The following is a 25,504-nucleotide window of genomic DNA, read 5'->3' as shown; positions in this document are numbered from 1 at the left end:
ATTTGTAACTTATTATCCTACACCCAAACAAAGTTTTCAAATCCGAGCTCTTAGAGGGCTGATCCTGGCTGACTTATGACTCCAGGCCTATTGATCACTGTGTTGTGATTTATGGTTATGTATTATTCAACGGAAACCCTCAGGCCATGCTGTTACAGCATCGGCCCTGATTCAGAGACACCAACTCAAATCTTTATTTGCACTTCCTCAAATGCAACTTGTGTAGACGGCAACGAGCGCCTATGAGCATCTTTACTGCTGTGATCTATTCTCATATCGGGTGCTTGTGGAGCATGTTCATCAGCGCATAAATCTACAGCCATAAACACCTTAATGAAGACTCTATCGTTGTCGCTTGAATAGCAGCAAAGGCAGGGAGGCACTCATGTGTGGTGTATTACGTTATCTATAGGAAAGAGGCAGGCGGGAAGGGAAGCTTTAATGATAGAGGCGATGATCTGTCAAGCTTTTAGTAGAATTTATTGCCCTCTGAGCCTCGTCAAACCAAGGTGCACACATGCATACAAAGTATGGCGCAATCGAAGTTGAGAGCAGAGGATTGCGACGAGATGTGATCAAGTCAAACTTTGCTTTCTTTTTCTTAATTGTCAGATAAATCTTATGTCCCGTGGGAAATGTCATCTATGCATCAATGCATCTTCGGTACAGACTGAGTACAGCCATTTCTCATCAAGCTCATGACTCCATTTAAAAAAAAAATACATGAACCACCGTTCCATGCTGCTGCAACAAGTTTTATGTCTGCTTGATAAGGTTATACCTCACTTACAGTATTACTGCTTAATCATTTCAGAGCAGGCATTGCTACACAAGGACACCTTATTGCAACTGCACAGTCTAAGTTCAGTATCCTTCTATCGCATATTTGTAAACTTGCCAAGGCAACATCAAGATAGAAGCTGCATTAGAAAAGGATGCCCCCTCAGCTCCCTGGTGTCCATCCCCACAAGATAGGAGTCTGAGCCATCTGGATTCACTCAGACAGAATGCAGTGTGCTTGTGTGTATTTGCCTGTGTGTGTAAATAGAGACCAGACAAGCAGATAGACTCAGACAATGTTCACAGGGGCTTTGTCTTCAGAGTTTTGCTTTAAGAGAGATGTCTGCCCCTTTGGCATCCCACTGAGATGTTGTATCCCTGATTGTAATCCCTGCATACAAGAGCAATAGAGATAAGATGTGGAGGAGGAAGAGTGGGGAAATTCAATTGAAGTGCAGCTCACTGATTGGGAGGATCAAATCTGTCCTGCAATCGAAAGGCAATTTGAAGAATGAGAGCTAAAAAGGTCTCGTTGGCGACTTTAACCTAAATGGCAGTGAGTAATGGAGTGCCAGCCATTAACACAACAAAACTAATTTTGGGAGGATTAAAATAAAATCAGACTGAGCACTGAGAGGAGATTCTCGATTAAACATTTCTGAGAAACTGAAAAAGTTATGAGATGGCACACTCTTGTATTAGCTCTTGCAGTGGAAATATGCCAAATGTGTCCAAGTGTGAGAAATGATGTTATATTGAGTTTCCAGCTCAATGTGAGGTCTTCTATTTCCACACTCAGCAGGAAGTTAGAGGCTGGGCCTAACCAGAGCCACACAGATGACTGAAAGCTCAAACAGGATATTGCATCCTTAGGACTCACCGTCTCTCCACGCTGACCAGGGTGTCCGGGCAGCCCATCCTTTCCAGGTGGTCCCTGTTGGGTAGAAATGAAGACACACAATTACTAGGTATACCAGCACATTCATCACCGTCACAGTCACTCTGAAGTAAATAATGGAGCGACAAAATTGGGTCTATTGCAGGAATAAAAGTTTGTTTTTCCAAGCAATCGGATTTTATTATTGCAGCATTGTGCCAGTGCTTTGCAGGCACAGTATACTGAGCAAACATAATTTTCAGACTGCCATAGTCGTAGTTAGACTACTGGACCACTAATGAAAAAATAACAGGTTCTGTTTTTTGGTTGAAAGAAACAACATCACTAGCTGAGGGCTGAGAGCCAGCTATGAATCTAACCTGAATCGATAGGTGGAAATTACCACTTGTCTCCCGCCTAGACTGGGGAGTGAGAAAATGGGTTCTGCTTCAGTAACAGTTAGACTAATGATCCCTGCAAAGAATTAGGGATATTGCTATGTATTACTGCACCCCATGAACTCCTCAAATTGAATCAATTCTGACTTATAATGTTTGCAAACTAGGTTAATTTGCCACGGAGACAGTAGACAGTATGGAAGTAAGAGTATAGACACTGAACATCAGGAACCAGCTGCAAACCATACAGCCTTAAGGCCAGGCATGACAAATAAACTACACAAAATTGCGAAATGCTTCCCCGCGGATATTTTGCATCAGATCTATTGTGATTCAAATCTGCAACAGTTGCAACACTTGTTCAATAATAGATTCAAACATATTCGCACCAGCTCATTCTTGGCAGAGGACCAACTACTGGGATCCTGTTGACCCAGAGCAGCGTCTGTCAGTCTGTCTGAAGTGAATTGTTGCCTTGCCTCCGTGTTGTTTTATAATCCTAACACCGTGACTGGTTGAAGCTTTTATTCACGGTGCAAAAGCTCAGAAAACTTTACTTTGTTTTCATAGAATTACGTCACTTTAACACCACTTAATAATATCTGTGTACTTTGGGAAAGTAGTCATGACAAAAACAACAGAAAAGTGAATTAATTGCAAGAAAAAAAGGCTAATTTTGTAGTGCATTGAGCCATAAAGTGTATATAGTGCGCAGGAAGGAAAAATACTTACAGGGGGGCCCTTTGGTCCAGGGAAGCCCACTGGTCCCTGAGGTCCTTGAGGCCCCTGCAATACACAAACAAACAGTCAGAATAATGGGAGCTGCAGAAGGAATAAAGTCGCAAGAGGACTTCCTGCATTATACAAAAAGAAAAGAAACAAAACAGCAGTGACAAGTTTTAAAACCTGAGAGGGTATCATGTGGACATATGACTATTTATATTGAAAATTAAAGCTATTTAATATAAAAAATGATCCAAAATTATTGCTGTCAGATGAGTCATTGTTGTGGCCACACTGGAGTGACTAAAAAGCTTTTGGACACTCTTTAACTAGCGATAAATTATTGTTCCAACTAGGCTTCATCTTAGAAAGTAGTGCAATGATTGAGTGGTGATATATGATATATGTTGTGAGTAAATAAACTGCTTGGTAAAATAAGGCCACTTCCTGTCAAATGCTTAACTGTGATACTGCAGAAACAAAGTAATCATCTTTTATGATCCAGACAGTGGGGAGGTCTTCTAAATGACCGTCTGTGTTCCACTGAGGACTTGAGCTAAAGCCATTAGATAACTGAGAACAATCATATTGTATCCTCACATATTGTTTCCCTTCCTGTACAAAGTGAGGGATGTTAATCAGTTACCTAAACTGACTGTAGTGCAAGTTTTGAGATAGCGAATTGGATGTCTATTCACATTTAATCACAATTAATTATTTTATTTTGTGTGTATCCCTAAAAATTGAAGAGAGGAAAGTGGGATCCACGTCAGCACACTACCAGTGAGAGTCAGTGTGTTACAGAACGTAACTGACAGAGACGCTCATACATTTAAGTTGTGTGTTGAAGTTTGTTACAGTGAAAGACACTGATGAAGTGAAATTTTGTTTTTGGACAGCTACATATATTATATAGACAGTGTATAGATGAGGTAACATGAGCGCTGGGGATTTAAGGAGATCAAATTTAATTCACATATAAAATATCTAATGCAAATTGATTTAATCCCACACATTCTAATATGAGCATTAGTCAGAGCCAACTTGATAATTCAAGCTTATCTTTTAATCATATTCATCCATCAGATTTGAGTTTACTTTACCTCACTTGCCCTGTTTTGGGACCGATTAAGATATCCAATTTTAACTGGAATTTTTTGAAACATTTTTTTATTTAAAGAAACTCAGACCATTGAAGCTGATAATCAGCGCAGACAGTTTCCAAGATGTAATTTCAAAACTTTGAATCTCTCATAATCGCACTCCACCTACATGGAATCATTTATTTTAAAAGTCAAGCTGCCAATCAACATCTGCTTCGACAGTGTTACGCAAAACTGCGCTCCGTGGGAAGTCCTGAAGGACTGAGGGCAGGAGTGAATTTTAGCCACATGCAGAGGAGAACATTGAATCATTTGACATGTTCATTTTAACTTAACCCCTGATACCCAAATCCCAAACTGAGAGTCCAGTTGATTAAAGTTGAGGCACACCAACCCAAGCACTACCCTACAGCCTCGCCTTTAGCTTTAGCAGAACTAGTGGACTCATGATTGACGGACCAGTGTGACTTTGGAAATACTGACCGTTCGGCTTGTTTGAGTCAAGAAAATTGCTCCCTCAGAAATAAAGATAACATATCACTTTACGTTACTCATCTTCACAACATGCTGGGAAAGTACAGAACAGTCTCTTGCTCAAAAAAGAGTTTGCTTAAAACTCCTACATTCCTGTTGTTGCCTTCATCTAACAGAGGTGAAGCTCTGTTTTCTGATGCCCTCATTGTGCTTTGCCACAGTTGTAATAAATTTCTCCCCTGTGCTTTTAAGAAAATGTTAATGCAAACTGAGCAGTTGCTGAAGCCGCCTTTCTTGTTTCATGCCTTTTTTTTTGACTTCCCTAGATTCCAATCAATGCTTCACATTTTCTTTGTTACACAGAGAAATCAAGTCAGCACCAAAACACCACTGGAAATCTAACAAACTCTAATAAAAGGAATCAAATTAGGTGGCACTGCTGGAAGGCTTGCATTGTGAAGCAACTGCAGAGATTGTTAACTTTGCCACTGAGTTAGCCACCTAACTCGCTGCTCAGTAAATGACGATTTGGACAGTTTTCTTTTCTTTGTGTTGGCGCATCAGTTTGAAACACTGCAGATGAGAACGTGTTTTATTACAGCTCTGAAAAACAGAGACAAACAGGCAAATGAAAATGCTGCTGTCTGTTAGGTGAAGGTAGAAATGGGATCATGGCATTAAAGGGAAAACCCCAAATGACAGCAGCTGTTTACATGACAGCATGTGTACAGTGTGTCACCTAAGCTGCCTTAAATAGTAAAACTATACATTTCTTTCGGGACTTCAGGAAGTCTTAATAGAACAAAGAAACAGTTTGTGTTGATGACGTGGAAAACACAAAGACACATTAAAGTAAATTAAATCAAACTCTTAAAAGACTCACAGGCTTTGAATAAATCTGAATAACTCTGAATCTATTATTTACACAGTTAACCCTTGCTGATTTTATTGCCTTTCTGAGAAAACAATTTTAATAAGACACATCATTTCATCTCAGTCAGACAAAGTATTCCTCACTAGATCAAGCTAGATTATGCTCACTACTGAGGAGGGTTTGACCAGTTTGATCAAGACTTGAAGGTCAACACTCACTAACTCTTAAACAATTAAAATCAACTCACATTAAGGCCTTTAAGTTTACAATAATACATTTAAGTCTTAATGACATCATCACGTTGGGGGTGGATGACACTGAAGACATTATAATGGACTTACTCTCTCACCAGGCCCGCCAGGTGGCCCATCGTTTCCTGCTGTGCCCTGCAACACGCAACAACAAAGCATCGTCAGTTATATTTCGGGATGTTTACACATTATGCTTATTTGGCATGGGAGAAGTAGAAGGCTGCATGTATAAGAAGAATTGGATACAGCGTTGGAGGCGAGGGCCCATTCATGCCTGTGAAAGTTGCTCAGTGGGGCATGAAGCAAAAATAGTTTAACAGTCTGGGTATAAAATTAACCTGATCTTCCAGATCACAGGGTCCATAGAGCAAGCGCACAAGAGTTTCACCGGCCAAGTGGCTAACTTTCATCGGCCAAGTGGCTAACTTTCATCGGTCTAGTGGCTAACTTTCATCGGCCAAGTGGCTAACTTCCATCGGTCTAGTGGCTAACTTCCATCGGTCTAGTGGCTAACTTTCATCGGTCTAGTGGCTAATTTTCATCGGTCTAGTGGCTAACTTTCATCGGTCTAGTGGCTAACTTCCATTGGTCTAGTGGCTAACTTCCATCGGTCTACTGGCTAACTTCTGTCGGTCTAGCGGCTAACTTCCATCGGTCTACTGGCTAACTTCCGTCGGTCTAGTGGCTAACTTCCATCGGTCTAGTGGTTAACTTCCATCGGTCTAGTGGCTAACTTTCATCGGTCTAGTGGCTAACTTCCGTCAGTGGAGCTACAAACTTCCTGTTTAGCCATTTCCTTGAATGGTAGTAAAATGATTTAATTGAGCAGCTCTTCTAGACTTTTGAAATGTCATCAGACCAAATGAATCAAATTCTGATGGTGAAACAAGTCATTCTGCGGTGGTTGTGATGCTAAAAAAAAGCATCCACGGATTCACAGACATGTTTTTAGGCCACATGCCATCACGACAGACCCGAAAGTAATTCTACAGTTTGGCCACTATGTCAAATTGGACTGAAAGCCTGCCACTGTTTCTGGGTGCCTGGTACAAAGCCTAAAATCAGTGTGAGAGTTGTGCTTTGTTGTGATTATTATAGCTGGTGTACCTTGGGACCAGGCTTTCCTGTTGGACCTCTGGCTCCTCGTGCCCCACGAGGACCCTGCAGAGAGAGAAAAACTCGGAGTCAGACAAAAAGCCTGGTAATATGTCAGTGATATAATGATGTCAAAATCCTAAAACTGTTCATTTGTTTAATTAATCATGCAAATGAGTAAAAAATGCATACCGTTGGACCTCTTTGTCCTCTTGGACCAGGTTTGCCTGCGATGCCCTGTTAGATAACCAAAGGCAAAACATTTTATCACTCATTCATACTTCCTGTGTGTCATTTCTCAACATTAATCCACTTCTGACAGCACTCTAATATCTGTCCTACAGAAAAATCAGCTAAAATCACATCTCCAGCCACAGAACACAGCACAATTTGTTTCCTGTTTTACATTACTAGCCTCAGATTCCAGCTTTTTAAGAGATACATCAAACAAAACTTGTGTTTAATAACATTTCTCTAATGTTTCAGTGCATAGAGACCCATCTTATCTGCATGAGTCTAGGACCACTAATATATTTGTTAGATATTAGGAAACAATGAAACAACAGATCATATCTCTGGAGTTGTGTGTTTATAGCTGCAGTGTGCACTTTTTGAATGACAACAAAGAATTGGCTAAGTAATATCATTTCCACTTGCTGGCCGACTGAAGCAGCACAAACAGTCTGCCAACAAATGCAGCGAAAATAATTCTACAATAGCTGGAAATGGCCTCCTGGCTTTAAGTCGACACTGGACATGACTGGATTTAATGAAAAAAGTATTGAGTGTTTAATTTTGGCAGGTAGTCTTGGCATAAGTGAGATAATGCACTTCAAAGTGCCCATTAAATGATTCTGATGTACTCAACAAAGGAAATAGAAAATTTCCTTCCACCACTTTCTACATTTAAGATCATTTGAAATGGATACCTTTTCTCTTATTACCTCCATGAATCAACAGTTTTATTGAGATGAACCAAGATAAGCCGGGGATGTTTAAAGTATTTCATCGTTAACTGTTAACAAAGTAAAACCCCTACCTCAAACCTGTCTTAGCAATAAGTGTGTGAGCATGTTATATTTTTCAGCCTAGAAATGGGGAGAGGGTCTCAATGAAAGCACGATTGTTTCCACATCTTTTGTTCTCTCCCCAACATTGATTTTGCTGCTGTTATTTTTTCGTGCCAAGTCACCGTACAGATGCCTTTATAATAGGAATCAATTTTCCTTTGTGCTGGGATATGATGGCGTGGTGATTTTCATACACAAACAGGCCCAGTGTGTGTACTCAGTGAGTGTGTGAGTTTTCTTACCCTGGCTCCTTTCTCGCCGTTGGCTCCAGGGAACCCTGGGAAGCCGCTCGAGCCCTGTCAATAGGAGGGGGAGATATCATGGAGGGTAAACGAGAGAGATGCTGGATGGGTCAGGGTATGCATGATAATGAGGGCTCATCCTGTATTTATCTGCACTATTGTTGGAGATCATGTTCAGCTACATACTGTAGTATAACTGTTAACACGTTGCTCCTTATATAAAATTCCAAGACTTTCGCACCAGTTTTGAAATATAAAACAGATCACTTCTACGACCCTAACATGTTTTCATTTCTGATTTATTGATGTTGCTGTTTTTTTAACGTCTCTACAGCTGGGTTTAACACCACTATTTAATACAATGAACATATTTAAATTGTAAAACACACTCTCAATATTCCTGTGAAGTCAAAATTTTACATAAAAGTAACCATGCATTTCCTGCCTCCCCGGGAGAATATATCTAATTCACAAACTGCTATCCCTTCCGTGTTTATCAAGCTGGCACAAGACAGGAAGTTTCTCAAGCGAATTCTCTAAACTTATATGATTATGTGGAAGACACACACACACACACGTACACAAAGAGGAGGGACTTCAAACAAAAGGCTAGACCCCTGTAAACACAAGACAAGGTGACAAGATGTTTTCCTTAGTTAAACTCTGTGAACAGAGGATTAACAGGCTGCTTACCCATCCTGCTGCACCTCACCACACGTTGCATTGGGGACATTCAACAAAAAGTCAATCAATGACAAACTTTGACTTCCTCTGAATGTAAGACTTAATCAAAATGTTGCACTGTCACACTTTCATTTACTATCAATTTATTTCATCATGTTTGGAGTGAGTGAGTCATTTTCACCCTGAGGGAGTCTGAAGCACACATAAAACCTCACAAGTTTGCAAATTCAAGATCAAATGTTCTGCTTTTGCTCATTACTAAAATACTCATTCTGAGTGATGTCACAGTTTTAAAAACCTCCAACTTAAGAGTCAAACTTCAGTATAAAAACACATAAGGTCATCAGCTGTTACACGGATCTGAATAATCAGTTCGTGTTCTCATAAATTCTGATAATTTCATAGAAGAAAACACTGTCGCCTCTTTAAAAGAAACCAAAAAGGGTTTGATGTGTAGCTTTAAACTGTCAGACGCTGGTTTGATTCCTGTGATTTCCAAAGGAGACAAAAATGAGACGCCACCTCAGAAAACTGTCAACCAGTGTCAGCGTCAAACCACAACATGTCAGACTCAGCATAGAATCTGCTGCATTGCTTTACGGCAAAGAGCAGAGGAGGGCAATCTTCTTTCAGCACCATCTCAGCTAAAGCTTAGAGCTTGTTGTTCAGGGCAGGGCGGGTAGATCATTCATCTCAAGAAATACTGACATTAAAAATGGTGTACTGTATTTTCAAAATTCATACTTGCTATTCCTATGGTCTAAGATAGAAAATATTGGTACACATGAACAGCTCTCTCCCAAATCCAAAACTAAAGTCAAAGGGTATAAAGTCTGGAGCTGCTCCATAGAAGTTAATGGTGAAAGACGTGGTGAGAGCACCCAGGGGAATGTTCTGAGTATATGGGTACATTTTCATTTTCAGAACTGAGAACTCTACAATAGAATAAAGCTTATTCAGGTGTAAGAATGAAAACAAACAGGCTGCAGAATCTTAACATGCTAGCGGCAGCAGCTCAGTCCATCGGGGCTCCTATGGACAAAGTGTGGACTAGTAGCTGGAAAGGTGCCACTTTGCCTCCTGGGCACTGCAGAGGTGCCCTCAAGCAAGGCACCAAACCCCCAGCAGCTTGGGGAGCCTGTCTATTGGCAGCCATCTTGCTCTGACATCTCTCCATTGATGCATGTGTACAGGTCGTGTCTGCGCATGTGTTTATTTCAGGCCTCTGTGTGTGTGTGTAATGTGAAAAATATAACAGAGTGGAAAAAATGAATTTCCCCTAGAGGGACTAATAAAGGTATACCTTTTTTAATGAAGTCTTTCTGATGAATTAAAGATCTTAAACATCAAAACAAGTGTAGAGGAGAATGAATATGAGTCAAAAGGTTGTTCTTTAGTGGCCAACAGGTGATCTATAATGGATTAATACCCATTAATAAAGCCATTAGTTACTGCTTATGAACCCTTTGTAAATGTCTTATTAAAGGGTGCAACCAACATTTCTATAGGGCACCTTCAGTCTTAGGTATACCTCACGTCTAGAACAATCACTTTTAAAATATTGGTTTATCAAAACAGGGTGTAAAACATGTATTGCACAAATGATGGGCACTAAAGCCCTCCTGTTATCTCCTTCGACTGTCACACTGCACTGGTTCTGCACTAAAATGCTGTATCTTAAAAAGCTGTGTGTTTTCACTCTGAACAGTTTCTAATAAACCTTTAAATGGTGAATCAATTTTACGAGAAATCATCAGGGTTTCCAGTTTGGACGTTTTGGTCTGTTGTGTTAAGCCAGTGTACTCTGATAACTGCGAAGCCTCCACAGTTCTGATAACAGAGCAGACTGGTGCAGATTAACTTAATAAAACATCCCTCATTGTGGTGAAGCTAAATTACCTTAGGTCCTTGTCTTCCTGGATAACCTGGCAATCCTGGAACGCCCAGTTTACCCTGCGAGACAATAACAGCACAAGTTGTCAGCCCAGCGACAGATTCTTGTATCGGCTTTCACACGTCCTAAGTCACTGAGCCCTGTTACCTTCTCTCCAGCGGCACCAATTGGACCGGACTCTCCAGTGGGGCCAGCTCGACCTTTGGGACCCTCAGGACCATCCTCTCCACGGGGCCCAAGCATACCAAGCTCACCCTGTAACACAAACACATACAGAGAATATCACAGTGATGATTGACTCGACATGAAGAATACAGATCAGACTGGACAGGCAGGAAGCTATATGTTGGACAGTTCATGCTCCTCACCCGGTCTCCTTTGATTCCCATGTCTCCCTTGAAACCTGGGAAACCATCCTCACCCTGCAGTGACACAAAATAAAGTTATTGAATTGGAGCTATTTCATTACTGTATATTGTTATCTAAGGCATTTGTTGAAACACTATTTCCTTCGTTTCACTGGGGAACTTATTAAGTCTCCTGACATTTTATATTTAATGAACATCTGTTAAAAATTCGGCCTGCCCAGCTTCACTCTGTGGATCACAGGATTAATGCTGCTATCTGCTGGCCACATAGTGGAACAGCATATGCAAGGGACTGTTGAGCAGTGCTTTACGAACATGTACACCTGCACCAACTGATATTACGCATTTTAGGCTTTCGGGTATATTGATAAATAAAAAAATATATACTGCTCAGATACAACAATGTTTCAGTAATACCTGAATTGAATTGAATTCTGTGAATTTTGTAAATGAACCACAACTGTATTTGAAGGCTGAAGGAAACTATTTTCTTCAGCTAGACCTTTGTCTCTGCTCACTGACACTTCCTTTTTTTACTCTGTCACCTGTCCATGTTTTCAACCCTATCTGATGCATAATGCAGCACTGAGCATGTCTGTTGCCAGCAACTCGCATCACCAATACCACACATGCACGCACACACACACACGCACACCCGAGGTAAAGCGCATCCTTTATTCATAACAAACCCTTTCTCCTCAAGGTTTGGCTTTTGAATCTTTGCTACTGTATAAATAATTCAATGATTCAAAAAAACAATATGAATACCTGCCATTGTAGTGAGAACAACACCCCTCAGTCAGATAATGGATTTTATAGAGCAGCATAACTCTATTGATCCTAAATAAATGCTATGCATATTAAAAGGCAGCTTATTTTAAATTCTACATGGTGCCACGTACACTCACACACTTCAAAAGTGCTTGAGATGGATTGCAGTGTTCTTTGAGAACGAAAGCCTTGAGCTGACGGCTTTACATTCAACAACTGATTGAGGGTCACTCCAAGAAAGTCTCTGTCTCCACTCAAGATGGCTATCGACTGACCTCCGCATGGTACTTTCAGGCTGCAGCAGCCGTCCACTCCAAAAAAGTCATAACAAAGTTGGGAGGACAGGTAGACAGCCACAGTCGCAGACAGAGTATCTGTGACATGAATATATTTACGGGCTGGTCCCAAACTTCATTGTGCTGTCTTCACCTTTATCACAGAGTGAGGGAAGTTTAGACAAACACTGACATCTACCGCATGTCAATATGGACAGCAAGTTTGGTCTTTGAGAGAAATAAAGCCACTGAATTCAGCACTAGTCTGTTAATTCAACTTGTCCAAGCACTTTTAAAACAGCACTTTCAACACAAGATAGACATCTTAACGGATTACCGTGACTGTCTTTACGAGTCCAAATATTTACATAATCTTTGTTGACAAAACGACAGAAATTGTTCTTGACAGACGTCTTATATTTTGTCACTACATTAACATACACCGTTTTATTCATGGCTGTAACCTGGGTGGTAAATTGACGCATGATAAGGAAACAGTTAAGCATTTAAGAAGTTTATACCTTCTCTCCTTTTGACCCCTTGAGACCACGGACACCATCAGCACCCTGTTGGACAGGACAGAGAAATTAATAAGCAATAAAACAGAATACAATACAATACAGTTATGTACATTATATTGGGACTATTTATACAACTGGCCAATTAAATGCCAACATGATCAAACTGAAAGCGTACCTTGACACCACGAGGGCCGGGATAACCAATAGGACCCTGTGGACCTGAGGGACCCTAGAAAGGAGAAATTAATGTATGGTTATGGTGCGATTCACGGAGGATATGAAAGGTATAGGTGTTCAGAGAAGGGATGTACCACTGCACATCTTCATTACCAATGCAAGTGGTATTTACTCTTAGACTTAGAAGACTATGTATGTTATAACTGTGGCCTTTTAATGGTTCTTAGATTACCAGTTAGTCTCCAGTACATTGACTAATGTAAATACTTTGTCTTAAATAAGTTGTGCTCTCCATTACAAACTAACTGTACCATTAAAAATGACCATTCATCCATGACAGAAGCCTGAAGAGACATATCTTGATCCAAAAGCAGACAAAAAATAATAATAAACTCCATTTTCTGTCACGATAAAAGTAGCTTAAATTACTATCAGTGACACAAAACCCCATTTTTTTCTTCTACAATTCTAATTTATTAATGAAATCATGCAATCTATACTGTTATACTTTGACAGTAAACACACTAGTATCATCCCTGTTGCTGTAAAATTAGTTGGTTAAGTACAACTGAAAGAAACATGGTAATTCTTTTGAATGTGAGTCGTATGAATAAACAATAAAAGTGATGTGATCTGTCGAGGTAGATAAATATGTTATTTCATTATCCTTTTTGGATTGCATGCCTTGGACTCTGAAGTACATTTATAGTAACTGTACATGTCATGTTAACATTAATAAAACACTACCTTCAGTAATTCACCTGCACCCAGACATTTTAATAGTCTTTTCACTGCAGCACACACACATGCAAAGAAATATCTTCGCCATATGACTCAACTCCTTCTCAAATGCACCTACCTGGGCTCCTTTCTCTCCAGCTGGACCCTCCTTACCAGGATGACCCTGTGAAATAAGCAGTCGCAAAGTGGTTAAAAGTGCGTGTTCCGATGCTGTTTCTTAAACTAAACACTCAACACAGTGAATGGCGTTCAGCTAACTGATTTAGCAACAATGACTGATGGTGAAACAACAAACAAGATGTGTAGTAAATGTGAATTGGTGTTACCAACATTATCTACAGGTGGAGAGGACCTTTGTGTTGCATATGAAAGCAAGGAGCTCACTGGCTAATGAGCTTCATATTCAAACTCACACAGAGTAACCTGTATATGCCTTTCAAACCAAAGCTGAGAGCTGTTGCATCTACAGAAACCATGGTCAGAAACTTCAGCATTTATCCACACCAACACATTTTTTCTCAGAGTGACTGACATGTCAGTGTGCACTCTCCCTCTATGGTGGCCACTGGTGGTGTCAGAGTGATGAGGCAGGTAGACATGCCCATACAAACGGCTCAATACACACCTTCACACACACACATATGGGGACCTTTAGCTGCGTACACCTGGCACTTCCAATTTAAGGTGTGAGGTTGAGGCAGAAGGCTGTAAATCACCAGGCTCTGGGGCCTGAGGGCGACTAGGGCTGCCTGCCTCTTGAACTTACGCACCTCTCCTAGTGAGGGCAGAGAGGGAGGAATGACATGAGCTACTACAAGTCTAGAATAACAAAACTCAAAGGCACATTTCTTATATTTCTCTGCCCTGAGAGATTTCTGAGGCACAGTTCTGCAGCTTTTTACAAGGAGGCTCTGTGCAGCAAAAGGGTAAACTCATCAAAACAGCGTACCCATAGTCTATACACATTTCATTGCCTGATATCACACAGTATTGTCAAGACGTCATACTCTGTTTCCATCTTCAGTCTGACACTGTGTCCACTCTAATGGATCTCTGTGGGGGAGGGGGCTTCGATTTTTCCTCACCAACCACTGGAGACCAACGTATCCACCTGAAGCTAACGTCATTTGAAGTCCACACTGATGTGTAGTCATGGCAGCGTACTGGTTTTAAGAGTAGTGGAGCGAAGTATAAACAAACAACAATGTCAGGTGATACTGACAACGCCTGACAACAGCTTGACAATGGCGTTAGTCCCGCCTGTGGCACTGACTGGATCGATTGCTTTCTCAACATAGAAGCTGCTGTTTCATGTCATGATGTCAGACGAATCAGTCAACTCGGTGGAGTGGGCAGATTCAAAGCTCTGGACCAAGGCAACCAATTTACTGAGTAAAGTTTGAAGACACAAATGTTTAGAATCTAAAATGCATTATTATACATCTGGTTACATTTTTAGATGGGGATTTTTACCAACCGTGACCACGTCATGACAGCCGGTAACGTTTTCACTTTCTGTGTGTGTGTGTGTGTGTGTGTGTGTGATAAAATGGAAAAATGCGGTCATCTATCAACACCTATCGAACTACCACAGATGAGGTTTTAAATATTTGGCCAATGTTTATATGTCCTCTGTCAGCCTGTGGCGATAGCGTCACAACCATAAAAGATGCAGCCACAAAACTTCAAAGATGTGTCACTGAGATGAGATTGAGTTTAAAGATGGGTGTGGTCCCAGTAAGGGCGCCTGATGTAAGGGGATAGGAAGTAGGGAAGGGGCCATTGCTCCTTCACTTTATGCCCCTGGCTCACTGAGTCACAGATCGTTGTACCGCAGCTAGAGTGATCCTATCACTAGATGGTCTCTAGTTAGTTATGTCAAGATCTTACATCTAAAGTCCACTGAAAAAATTTTACACAAAGCTCTTCATCCATACGCTGAGGTGTTCAGCCACTTGTCTGCTGAAAATGGTTTGAAACTGCAGGACTAGATATATAATAAACAGCAGATATGACAGGTCATCAGATGTGATTTATAAAGGTCATACAAAGGTCAGCTCTGTGTTGTGTATGGTGGGTCGAACATGGGTTCTTAGTGCTGATGAAAAAACTCATGCTTAGTATGTGACGACCTGTTCATCCACACAAAATTGGTTTTATACCATACTATGTACAGCTGTAGAAACATAAATGTGTATGTACTGTCAACATTTTTACTGCTTTTAGTGCAAAAAGAAGAGTTTCTGAGAGTGATTCAGAAACAACAGTGTCCGAGGTGTGGGTCAATGTATAGGAGTAAAACTGTGTCACATTTCTGTTTGTGTGTGTAAAACTGATATACAGTATGTACGTATATAGGTGATAAGTGCACGCACAGGAGGCCCGTCAGCTCCAGGTAATCCAGGCAACCCCGACCTGCCCTGAGGTCCCTGTGTGGGGAAAAGAAAAAAGACAAGGTCAAAGATCAGAGGTTAAAAACTAGTTTCAAAATCTGCAATGATCAGGGTTACAGAGCAGAGTTCACTCAGAGGATCTGCAGGTCCTTTGTGTCCTGAATTTGATTTAAGAGAGCAGACTGTCCTTGATTAAATATATCAAATTTGTTTTACTCCACATGTCCAGTTTAAGCTCAAAAGCAGGAAACGTAATGTTAAAGAATGCAATATCCAGCTGTGTTTGGTAGAATAGATTCAAGCCTGTTCAAATAATGATGGTTTTCCACCAAAATTCGAGCGTGTACACAGATTTTTTTTAAACACAGGAAAACCTGCTAAAAATAGGTTGTAGACTCCTATCTCTCTCTCAGCAAACAAATATGCCTTTATACATCTTTTTTTTAACTGCTGTGTCATGTTTAACATCAAAAACAGCCCAGAAAAGTTAGTTAAAAGTAAAAAAGCATCATGGAGGCCAGTGAAATTTTCATGGTGCTTACTTCTTTTTATATATATCTTACTTCTTCAGTCTCTCTCTAAAATTAGGTGCCAACTAATATGGAAAAGAGTTTGAGCACTGCTTGGGTGGAGAGTATACCAGCTCAAATTATTTATTGGAGCCCGAGCCGATAGATACCCATGGCTACTACAGAATCATTGACCCAGGTGTGAATGCCAATTGTAACCTTTCCTCTTACATACAAAAGCCAGATGTTAGCAGGTGTCAGTGGGTTTTTTGTGCGGTGGGAAAGGGGCCTGATTGGTTAAGGATTTTTTGGATTTATAAAGAAGACTGACTTGACTGCTAATACTGTTTGACTGTTAAGAATTTTTGGAGACCTGCAGATACCAAATGAAAAGAGGTCAAATTAAGTCTAATTGTAAAGCCACATTATTTCAAGCATGGTTCCGTCCTAAACCTTAAACAGTTCTTAAAAATAGTTTACTGGATATCTTTGGTTAATCAATAATTTCTTGCAATTGACTACGATTTTTTGTGCTGTGACACAAGCTTTTATTTTACGTGGTCGTTACCGTGCTTCAATTATTTGATGTTCTGATGTATGCTTTCCACAGAAAAATGGGTTAAAAACAGGGTACGTACTTTTTCACCAGGTGGTCCGATGGGGCCTTGAGGACCAGGAAGACCCTGTGAGACAGAGACACATAGAAATGAGTTGCCATGGCAACAACAAGCAAGCTCAAACACACACATACACACAAGCTGGATAAACTGAAAGGTTTGTTGGAGTTGTAAATAGTTGAGCTAGCGAAGGATTGTTAAGCCTGTGCCTTTGTGTTTGTGTGTGTGTGTGTGTGTGTGTAATGAGGGGGGTGGTCTGTGGGCGTATGTGGGCTGCATACACTTCAATATTTAAATATTTGTGTATGTGTTTTCATTATGCGTCTCTAGGTAGCTAACTGATGTGCTACTATGTGTGTGTGTGTGTGTGTGTGTGTGTGTGTGTGTGTCGCAGGGGTAATTTGAGGCACTGAAGCTTGCTCCAACAGGTGTGGTAGCTCTGCAGGAATTCCACCAACATGAATAAGGTGCTTTCAAATGGATCAACCTCAAAACATTCCCCTTCCCAAGATAAACCCCTGAAAAATATGTGAGGAAAAATGTGTGTGGGGTGTGCATGTGTGCGCGTGTGTGTACACTTATTATGTCTCCAGGGAGGGATGGGAGGAATAGTGGAGGGGCAGAAGAGAGGAGGGGCAAATTCAAAAAGTCAAAATGAAGATGATCATCTCTTTTGACAGGTCAGCCTCTGATGTGTTGACTCAAATTTAATTTTAAAAAAGAAGTACAAAACCTGGAGAGATACACAACATCACACCATGCTTTGAGAGTGAAACTGTTCAAGTGTGCACTTAATTAATCAAATGCATCTCTACGCTCAGAGGTTGTCAAGAGCGACCCCACGGTAAATCTGTTTCTCTCTACATGTGGAGTTTGTGGTGGACGATACAGACAGCACTGAGGCATAAAACAAGTGTGTCTGTGGCCACTTCACTGTATCAACACATCCTGATGTCTTTGCTTTTGTCATATGTGTCATGGGTGTATGATTGATTCGTTCACCTGTGTTCCTGGAATTCCCTGCTGCCCGGGTGGGCCTGGTTCTCCTTGTGGTCCCTGAAAAAAGATGGAGGCAGTCAAAGGTGAACACTAGTCCCAGAGTAATCCTCTGTCCCACATCCTGCCACTTATTGTCAACCTTCTGCCTATCAAAAGTGTCAAAAACATGATTTATTTTAGCTGGTTCCAGCACCAGGAGGAAGTTTTAATGAGTAGACATACAACAAATGGCAACATGTATGTTAAATATTGTATATGGCCATGTATACATATCGTAAGAAGGGTGGGAAGTAGAGTAGACCAGCCATTACTACATTCAATATCATGAAGCTGTTTGACGGTCAGCTCACTCCACAAGTTATTGATTAAGTAGTAACTCTCTGAAGAACTGTTTTGGTGTACCTACTTTCAATACCCTGCCTTATCTACTCTAATATAAACTATCTGGGGCTGTGAACCCCAGAGCGTAGGTTTGTTTCAACATTTGGAGACATGTGAGATGGGGGGGTTGGGGTCCTCCTTCAGAAAATTTTGATCATCAAACACTCAATTTCCGCCATTCTGGTGATTTTTTATGCATCAATTAGTTCCTTTTGTGCATCAGTTTATGGTTTTGCAAATAAAAGTCCTCTGCTAATCTCATGTTTTTATTCGGGGGGATAAATACACATGTTCCAAATATCTAGGAGGACATGTTTTCTTGCCTCCCCCCTGAAATCTTCACCTATCTGTGACCCTGATGTGTTCTACTGTAAAGAAAAAGCAGCCCTTACTCACACAACATGTCATGTAGCTGCTTTAACTGTATGGATCTGCCAAACAAAGCTGTCAGGCACACGTTTGACCCTAAATCAGCATTTTATTCATGAGCTGTTGTAAATCTCAAACCTTGCCTGTCATTATACCATATTTCTCTTGTACCATCCAGAAAAAGCAGTTATCATTTTAACCTGTGCTGCCCTTTCAGAGACACTCCTTTACTCTCCCTCTCAGGTCCTCTGAAGCAAAGGAGTGACCTTTGACCTCCAGCTGTGGATCCTAAAGGGAGTTTAACAGCCTGGCTGAGACAGTGCTAACTTCTAGAAATAAATCATGTATAGCTCAGACAAGCTTCTGAACCTCTGCAGTAAGTAAGTTGTGTTCATACCATGTTTCCTTTGGGACCTGGAGGCCCGTCAACTCCAGCGACACCCTATGAAGGACACATCAGATGTATACTTTATATTAATTACAGGAAGTGATATCACAGGAAAGAATGGTACAGGTGGTGATACCTACAGGAGATCCAGGGGGTCCTGGAGGACCACGGGGACCCAGCAAACCTCGAGGACCCTATGAGGAATAAATGAGAAGCAGTGACTTATATTATATGCTCTTAATGCTGATGAACAGTTTTCAGTGGGGCAATCACGTCCTCTGGTGGATAATTTTGTCAACAAGAGATCAGATATCAAGTGCAAAACAAACTGTAAGAGGATGATGTTGCAACAGGTTAGAATCCCATATGTTTGGGACGGCCTGATGAAACAAATGAGCAGCAGACAAGCCTTACACTCTCGCCAGCTAATCCTCGGGGCCCGATCTCTCCATCCTCGCCCTACGAGAAGAAAAAGACAAAAATCAGCGTGACTATATTGAAATGATATTTAATGTAAGGTTCAGTGTTTCAGTGCTCTGTGATGTCAACAAATACAACTTGAAGTAAATACTGGCATCTTGTATGAACACATTAAATATCTATGTCCACCTACAACTGTAAGCTCTTGAAAGCCTGTATTAGCCAGGGCTTAATCTCAACCTAACCAAACATTGTTGAATGCAGTAACTGCCTGGGGGTGGAGGTGTGGGAGCAGAGTGGGGGAGTCAGTTTCACGGGGAGGAAAGGTTAAACACAAACCCTCCCCCTCCCCAGTTCATAGTCTCCGCCCAGCTGCTACTGCCTGAGGGCTGAGCTGGTGGAGCACAGCTGATGTAACTGAGGTGGTAATGGTTCACCCTCAGCTGAGTGCAATTTTCTTAAAAGTCATTAAGTGTGTTAGTCAAAGGAGGGAGTACTTACTCTCTGTCCATCCTCTCCAGTGGCACCTGTGGGTCCCATTGGCCCTGGCTCCCCCTGAGATAGAGAAGAAGAGAGGGTTAGTTTATCATTTTATGCACCGATCACGCGTTAATGTTTCAGTCTTGGCTCCAGGAGAGTTCATCAGGCTCATTAGGCTATAACAAAATGACACACTTTGTTTTATATCTTCCTGCCCTCCACAACAAAGTACTCTCTGCTTCCAAGTCTACTTTATAAACTGTGGCTCATTCTACAAACTCAAACACATCAAATATGGCTCCCTGGCCTCAGTGCAACGCTGTCATTACATTCCTCCATATCAGTCTCAATAATGCAGGTGCATTAGTGGAATGAAACAAATTACAACTTCTTATTCAACTATTACCCTCCTGACATCGCAGTTATTCACTCATCACACTGAAATTTAAACAAATTACTGAACATGATCTTTGACCAACGACCAGTGGCTGCAGCCAAATATATCTGATCCAAAACGTTTGCCCGCTAAAACAAACACAGCCCTTCAGGAAATCATCGTAATCTAAGAAGACAAATCCCCAATAACTGTAGGATTTATAATGCCAGTTTGTGAGTTATCAAATGAAAAAGTATGAGAAACACTGTACTTGGCTCGTGTGCATACACAGGAGCGGTTTCTCAGGCAAAACGTGAGTATTCCTTTAAAATCTGGTTCATTGTTGCTCTCAATGGACAAATTTCACAAAGGACTAAAAGGCTGTTTTGAGCAAACTGAAGTGACGACAACGACCATACTGTACTCACCCTGTGCCCCTTCTCACCAGGCAGTCCGGGCAGTCCATCAAACCCTCTGTCACCCTGTGCAGAAACAAAGCAGAAAATGTCACCAGACCACACAACATCACCACACATCAAAGTCATCGTGGGCTGCAGTATGCTCGTAGCAATGCTTAATAAAAATACACAAATTCTCGTTTGCAGTTAGTCACATGAACATGGAAAGTTGTGTGAATGTCTACAGTACCTTGGAGCCTGTCTCTCCGGGCATTCCACGGGCCCCGTCAGCTCCAGCACGGCCCTAAAAACAGCAGCAGACACATTACACACAGATAAAGATGTACATATTGTAGGGCAAAAACATCACTCATTTTTCATTGTCTTTTTTGTCTTGTCCAGGTGGTTTGTTAATTCAGGAAAGTTCTGCCAGTAATAAGAGATATGAAATTAAAAATATTTCTTGAATCAGTCAACTGAGTATGCCTGAGGCAGAAGACAGTGTTGGCACCAAACAGCAGGCAGCAGAGCAAAAAAAATTGCTGATCAAATCTCCGCTTGACAAATATTAAACCACAATACACAAAAAAATCAATTATGCAAATTAGAGGTGGAAATAAGGAGGACAGGGACTTATCTGTAAAGCCTGCTGCCAGTATTTTAAAATGATAACTACTGAAAGGAAAACCAAACAAATGTAAAAATCTGAAATATGTCTTCTTGTGCTGCACAGATTTTCTGTTGCAGTGATGTTTATATTTGTTATTTTCTTATAGGAATGTTTGAAATGAAAAAGGGGATGCAAGAAAAAGTATTCCAACAGAGCAGTAGATAAGTAGGTTACTTAACAGTCACATATGCAATCTTTTTATCACATTTTTGTGACATTAAAATCAGCTAATTGCCCAAAATTAACCCATGAATCAAACTAGTATTACTAATTTGACTGGTTTATGTTTATTAGTAACCAATTAGGTCAAGACGTTTGGCCCTGCACAGTGACTACACCCTGACACTAATTGTGCCCCACATCCATGGCCACTTTTTCCATTTTGGCATTTTCAGACAGATTTGCTGCCTGCCCATTGATCCGAGGATTGGAAGCAGGCCCTTAAGCACATATCAAGCAATTGTTTGTTGGAGTGGAAGTAAGCCTCTCAGCGTTTGAGCGGTGGCCACAAGTCCAAACAACCGCACAACAACAAACACAGAGACATGTGAGCGTGCACACAGCACAGCTAGAGTGGACCGGGTCATTGAGTTCACTCACCCTCTTGCCAGGTTTGCCAGGTTGTCCTGAAGGCCCTTGGATGCCACGGGGACCCTGTGCAGACACATGAGGAGCACTTAGTGACAAAAAACTAACAACCTGGGAGGCAGCCTTCAGTCACCGGTGAGGTTTATTTTATCCGTGTTATCAGGATCATCACTTCACACTTACCTGAGGACCAGGGTCTCCACTTTCACCTTTCAGCCCAGGAGGACCAGGTAGACCCTAAAGCAAGAGAACACAAACCAAGTGTCAAAATGCTTCTCATTCAAACTGTGACACATGCAGTTTGCTACAGGACAGAGGAGTAAACATAGCATAAAGTAAACAGCAGATGGCGATGTTTAGCACATTTTGTGCATTCTTCTTGTGTGTTCACATAAAGAAAAATGAATCCACACATTCCTGTTACTATAGATGCATGAACTACCTGGGAACTCAAGTGAAGACAGTCAGGGAGGATCCTTAGAATTCACTCTACAATGACGCTCTGTGACAATTTGTCTTTAATAGTGGATCACATGCAGCTGGCACAGACAATTCAACGTATTTCTTTGGATGGTAAAGGCTTGATTTTAGCATATTAATTATTACAATCAGCTTTAAAGAGCATGTGATACGACCCTGCTTGATATTAACATGTGAGGCCTCATGTTTAAAGACAGATACTGTACTTAAGTCTAAAAGTGCAAAGCTAAATTGTTGGTCTTGGCAGAGATTTAGGGTACATACTGTAATCTTTCTGCAGACAAGTATGGATTCAAAGCTGGTGATTTGGCAATTACAGACATTTTAGAATCATAGCAAAGCTTGAATGTCTAAAAAGCTGGTTTTTAAACATGTAATCAATCAGGAAGGGACGTATTTTGAGAGGTACATTTGCAGCAGATAAAACTCACACATTCCTTATCTCATATCCTCTGTTCTTTGGGATCTACCTATTGCCGTATCATTTCAGATCACTCTGCCAGGCCTTTAGCCTGAGAAGAGCTGATTTAACAGAGGGTAATTCTTTGTGTCTTTTGTAGAGCCTTCTCCTGCAGATAAATAGTGGATCGTGTATCAACAAGCCCAGGAGAAAGGAGGAGGAGGGGGACCAGCAACAGAATGAAATTTTCTTGGCAGCTGGTAGCACCTAACAGACAGGCAGTGTGGCCACTGAGCCACCAGCCACTGATCCAACAGCAGCTCTGAACAAGCAACCTGGTCTCTGCTCTCGTCCAATACATGAAAACACTAAGATGATTTTTCTTAGATGATGCAGAACTGTCATATTGATGATCAGTATATACCATCACGCTTTGAGCAACTGTAACTTTAAGTGTCATAATACTGATCGGAAGTGATATCATGTGTGCATGACAACTTTAATCATCATACACACATATGATAGGGTGAATAATAAACGAGAAAACAATAAATACAATAAAAGGAAGAAGCAAAATTCTGACAAACAGCTGCAAAAAAAAAAAAAAAAGCAGAGACTCACCACTGGCCCCGATCTTCCTGTCAGACCCATTGGCCCTGCAGGTCCCCTCATAGCCAGCTGCAGGGCAGAAACACGGACAAGAACAAGGTCAAATTCCACTCAGTGAAAAATCAGTTGAAAAAAAAAAATGCACTGTTTATCAGGTTTTGAAGACAATCTACATGTGTTTGTATATTTTTTCACTGATATTGTTTTCATTCAATATCATGCTTGTCTTGTACGTTATTTATCATTTATCTTTGTTGAATTGTTCTTCTTCTATGTCCATCTTTCACACTGATATGAATCGATTTCTTCATTCGTACTTTCATTTTGTCTTAGATTTATAAATATACAAAACCTTAGTGTTACGTGTATGTTGTTTTATGACTGAATACAATCAAATCAATGACACGTGTGACTATTATTTAATGGGACGTTGTTTTTATGTGGTGGTTTCCATCATTTTAGATTGTTCTGAAGCAGCAGTTACATATTTTGATTGCCACTGTCATTTTACAGGAAACAAAAATTCTTTAAATTGTGTGTACTGAAAAATATATCCACTGCATATCTGTAATCACTATATCTAGTTAATTCTAAATATCTGTGCATACCCTGCTCATTCTACTCACACACTGTATAACAAATCCTTCATAGCAAGATAATCATTTCAGAATTTCATTTCATTTCATTTTATTCTAATGTAGATGACACTGTGGGGTCCATTTCCATACTGCACCTACTCTGGATCATTCTCTAATTGCTTTCTTATTGTGTTGTCTTATGGCACAGTAAAGTCAGAGATTTATTTCACACTTAATCTCTCTGTTCACTGTGCTCTCTGACTGCCTAATTAATGTGGGATATGGTGCACAATCCTAAATACCAAGCCCAGATTTTCTCTTTTCGTGTAACCACCCACCTCCTCTCCCACATACACACAAAGACATTTCTACACCTGTTGGTTTAGCCCACCCGCAGGTCAAGAACCCCTAAAGTATTTTTAACAGTCTCTCCCGTCTGTGCATCTGTTCAGAGTGGCCTTTTTATGTTGTTGCTCTCCAGCCTGCTCGGCATGTCTCCTTTTAGCCTTGCAAGTCCAACAAAATGCAGTTGCCCCCCACCTCTCCTCCCCACCAAAATACTGTCTCCTTCATCCTTCCCCTCCTTTCCCCTACAGCTGTGTGTATGCAGCAGGGTGGGGGCGGGGGCAGGGGGTTATCCACAGGCTTTTGGCTTCCTGGTGGTTTTTTAAAAAGTCCTTTTCTACTTACTCTGGCCTGGGATAGGATGGCCTGGGCTTGGGCTTCTTGGGCAGACACCACTGGCCCCTTCTCACCATCCCCGCCGAAACGGAACTGTTGAACACACACACACACACACACACACACACACACACACACAGGTATTAAAACAGCTGCTCATTTTGTTTCTCTGCACTATTTAATACCCTTAAAATCAGTCTAATTATGGAACTGTATGATAAAAGGTGGCTGGTCTGAGCACTTACCGGCAGCATCAGCATGGTACCAGGGGGACCTGGCACACCATCAGCACCAGGCAGACCAGCACGACCAGGAGGACCCTGCAATACAGAAGAGACCCCACCAGATTTATAAAATGATCAGCTTTATGAGATTAACTGTAATGTGTTTAAGAAACAATTGATTTTTATAAGGACAGCATGATGGTGGATTTCCTCTTTCTCTGGTGGCTCCTCAGTGACTTTTAGAAAATACAAACCACATGGTTGCTTGTATGTATGTAATAGATATGTAATCATATCTAAATAGCCAAATTAATATCTTATGTGGTTTAAATGAAAGCAGCCAAACTGCCTACCCTACTCTGCTGGCTTTGAGACATGTCCAACATATGCACTGCTTAGTTCTTCAGGTAAGAGTTACATCTGGGTCGAGATTCGTAAGAATTTATGATGGCGTCAATAGCTGAAAATCACTTCTGAAAGTTGTAAGACGTTACAACAAAGTGTGGACAAAATGACGAAATGCACAAACATACGCTCACATAAAATATCTTGTGATAATGCACTGAAAAATGTATCTGATCTTTGACTCCTAAACTGTGCCATTACATACGCTACTAACGATCGCC

At 41.0% G+C, this 25,504-nt stretch overlaps 1 protein-coding gene across 7 annotated transcripts in view; it reads right to left on the bottom strand.

The window, feature by feature from the left end:
- col11a1a (collagen, type XI, alpha 1a) overlaps positions 1–25,504 on the bottom strand; it is a 109,416-nt gene that overhangs the window by 37,748 nt on the left and 46,164 nt on the right. For all 7 annotated transcript variants that reach the window (XM_049565708.1, XM_049565710.1, XM_049565709.1 and 4 more), the window contains 26 exons: positions 24,900–24,974; positions 24,664–24,747; positions 23,408–23,464; positions 22,090–22,143; positions 21,919–21,972; positions 20,899–20,952; positions 20,679–20,732; positions 19,896–19,949; positions 19,389–19,433; positions 19,115–19,168; positions 18,984–19,028; positions 17,840–17,893; positions 16,859–16,903; positions 15,694–15,747; positions 13,437–13,481; positions 12,576–12,629; positions 12,401–12,445; positions 10,834–10,887; positions 10,613–10,720; positions 10,471–10,524; positions 7,888–7,941; positions 6,768–6,812; positions 6,588–6,641; positions 5,571–5,615; positions 2,788–2,841; positions 1,661–1,714 (listed from right to left, as the gene is read on the bottom strand). In XM_049565708.1, coding sequence (XP_049421665.1) covers positions 1,661–1,714; positions 2,788–2,841; positions 5,571–5,615; positions 6,588–6,641; positions 6,768–6,812; positions 7,888–7,941; positions 10,471–10,524; positions 10,613–10,720; positions 10,834–10,887; positions 12,401–12,445; positions 12,576–12,629; positions 13,437–13,481; positions 15,694–15,747; positions 16,859–16,903; positions 17,840–17,893; positions 18,984–19,028; positions 19,115–19,168; positions 19,389–19,433; positions 19,896–19,949; positions 20,679–20,732; positions 20,899–20,952; positions 21,919–21,972; positions 22,090–22,143; positions 23,408–23,464; positions 24,664–24,747; positions 24,900–24,974 — 1,449 coding nt within the window. The remainder of the gene's footprint in view (positions 1–1,660; positions 1,715–2,787; positions 2,842–5,570; positions 5,616–6,587; positions 6,642–6,767; positions 6,813–7,887; positions 7,942–10,470; positions 10,525–10,612; positions 10,721–10,833; positions 10,888–12,400; positions 12,446–12,575; positions 12,630–13,436; positions 13,482–15,693; positions 15,748–16,858; positions 16,904–17,839; positions 17,894–18,983; positions 19,029–19,114; positions 19,169–19,388; positions 19,434–19,895; positions 19,950–20,678; positions 20,733–20,898; positions 20,953–21,918; positions 21,973–22,089; positions 22,144–23,407; positions 23,465–24,663; positions 24,748–24,899; positions 24,975–25,504) is intronic.

Source organism: Epinephelus fuscoguttatus, linkage group LG21, assembly GCF_011397635.1.
Source record: "Epinephelus fuscoguttatus linkage group LG21, E.fuscoguttatus.final_Chr_v1".
Classification (NCBI taxonomy): Eukaryota; Metazoa; Chordata; class Actinopteri; order Perciformes; family Serranidae; genus Epinephelus; species Epinephelus fuscoguttatus.
Note: the sequence above shows the minus strand (reverse complement) of the source record. Positions and strands in the feature narration are given on the sequence as shown.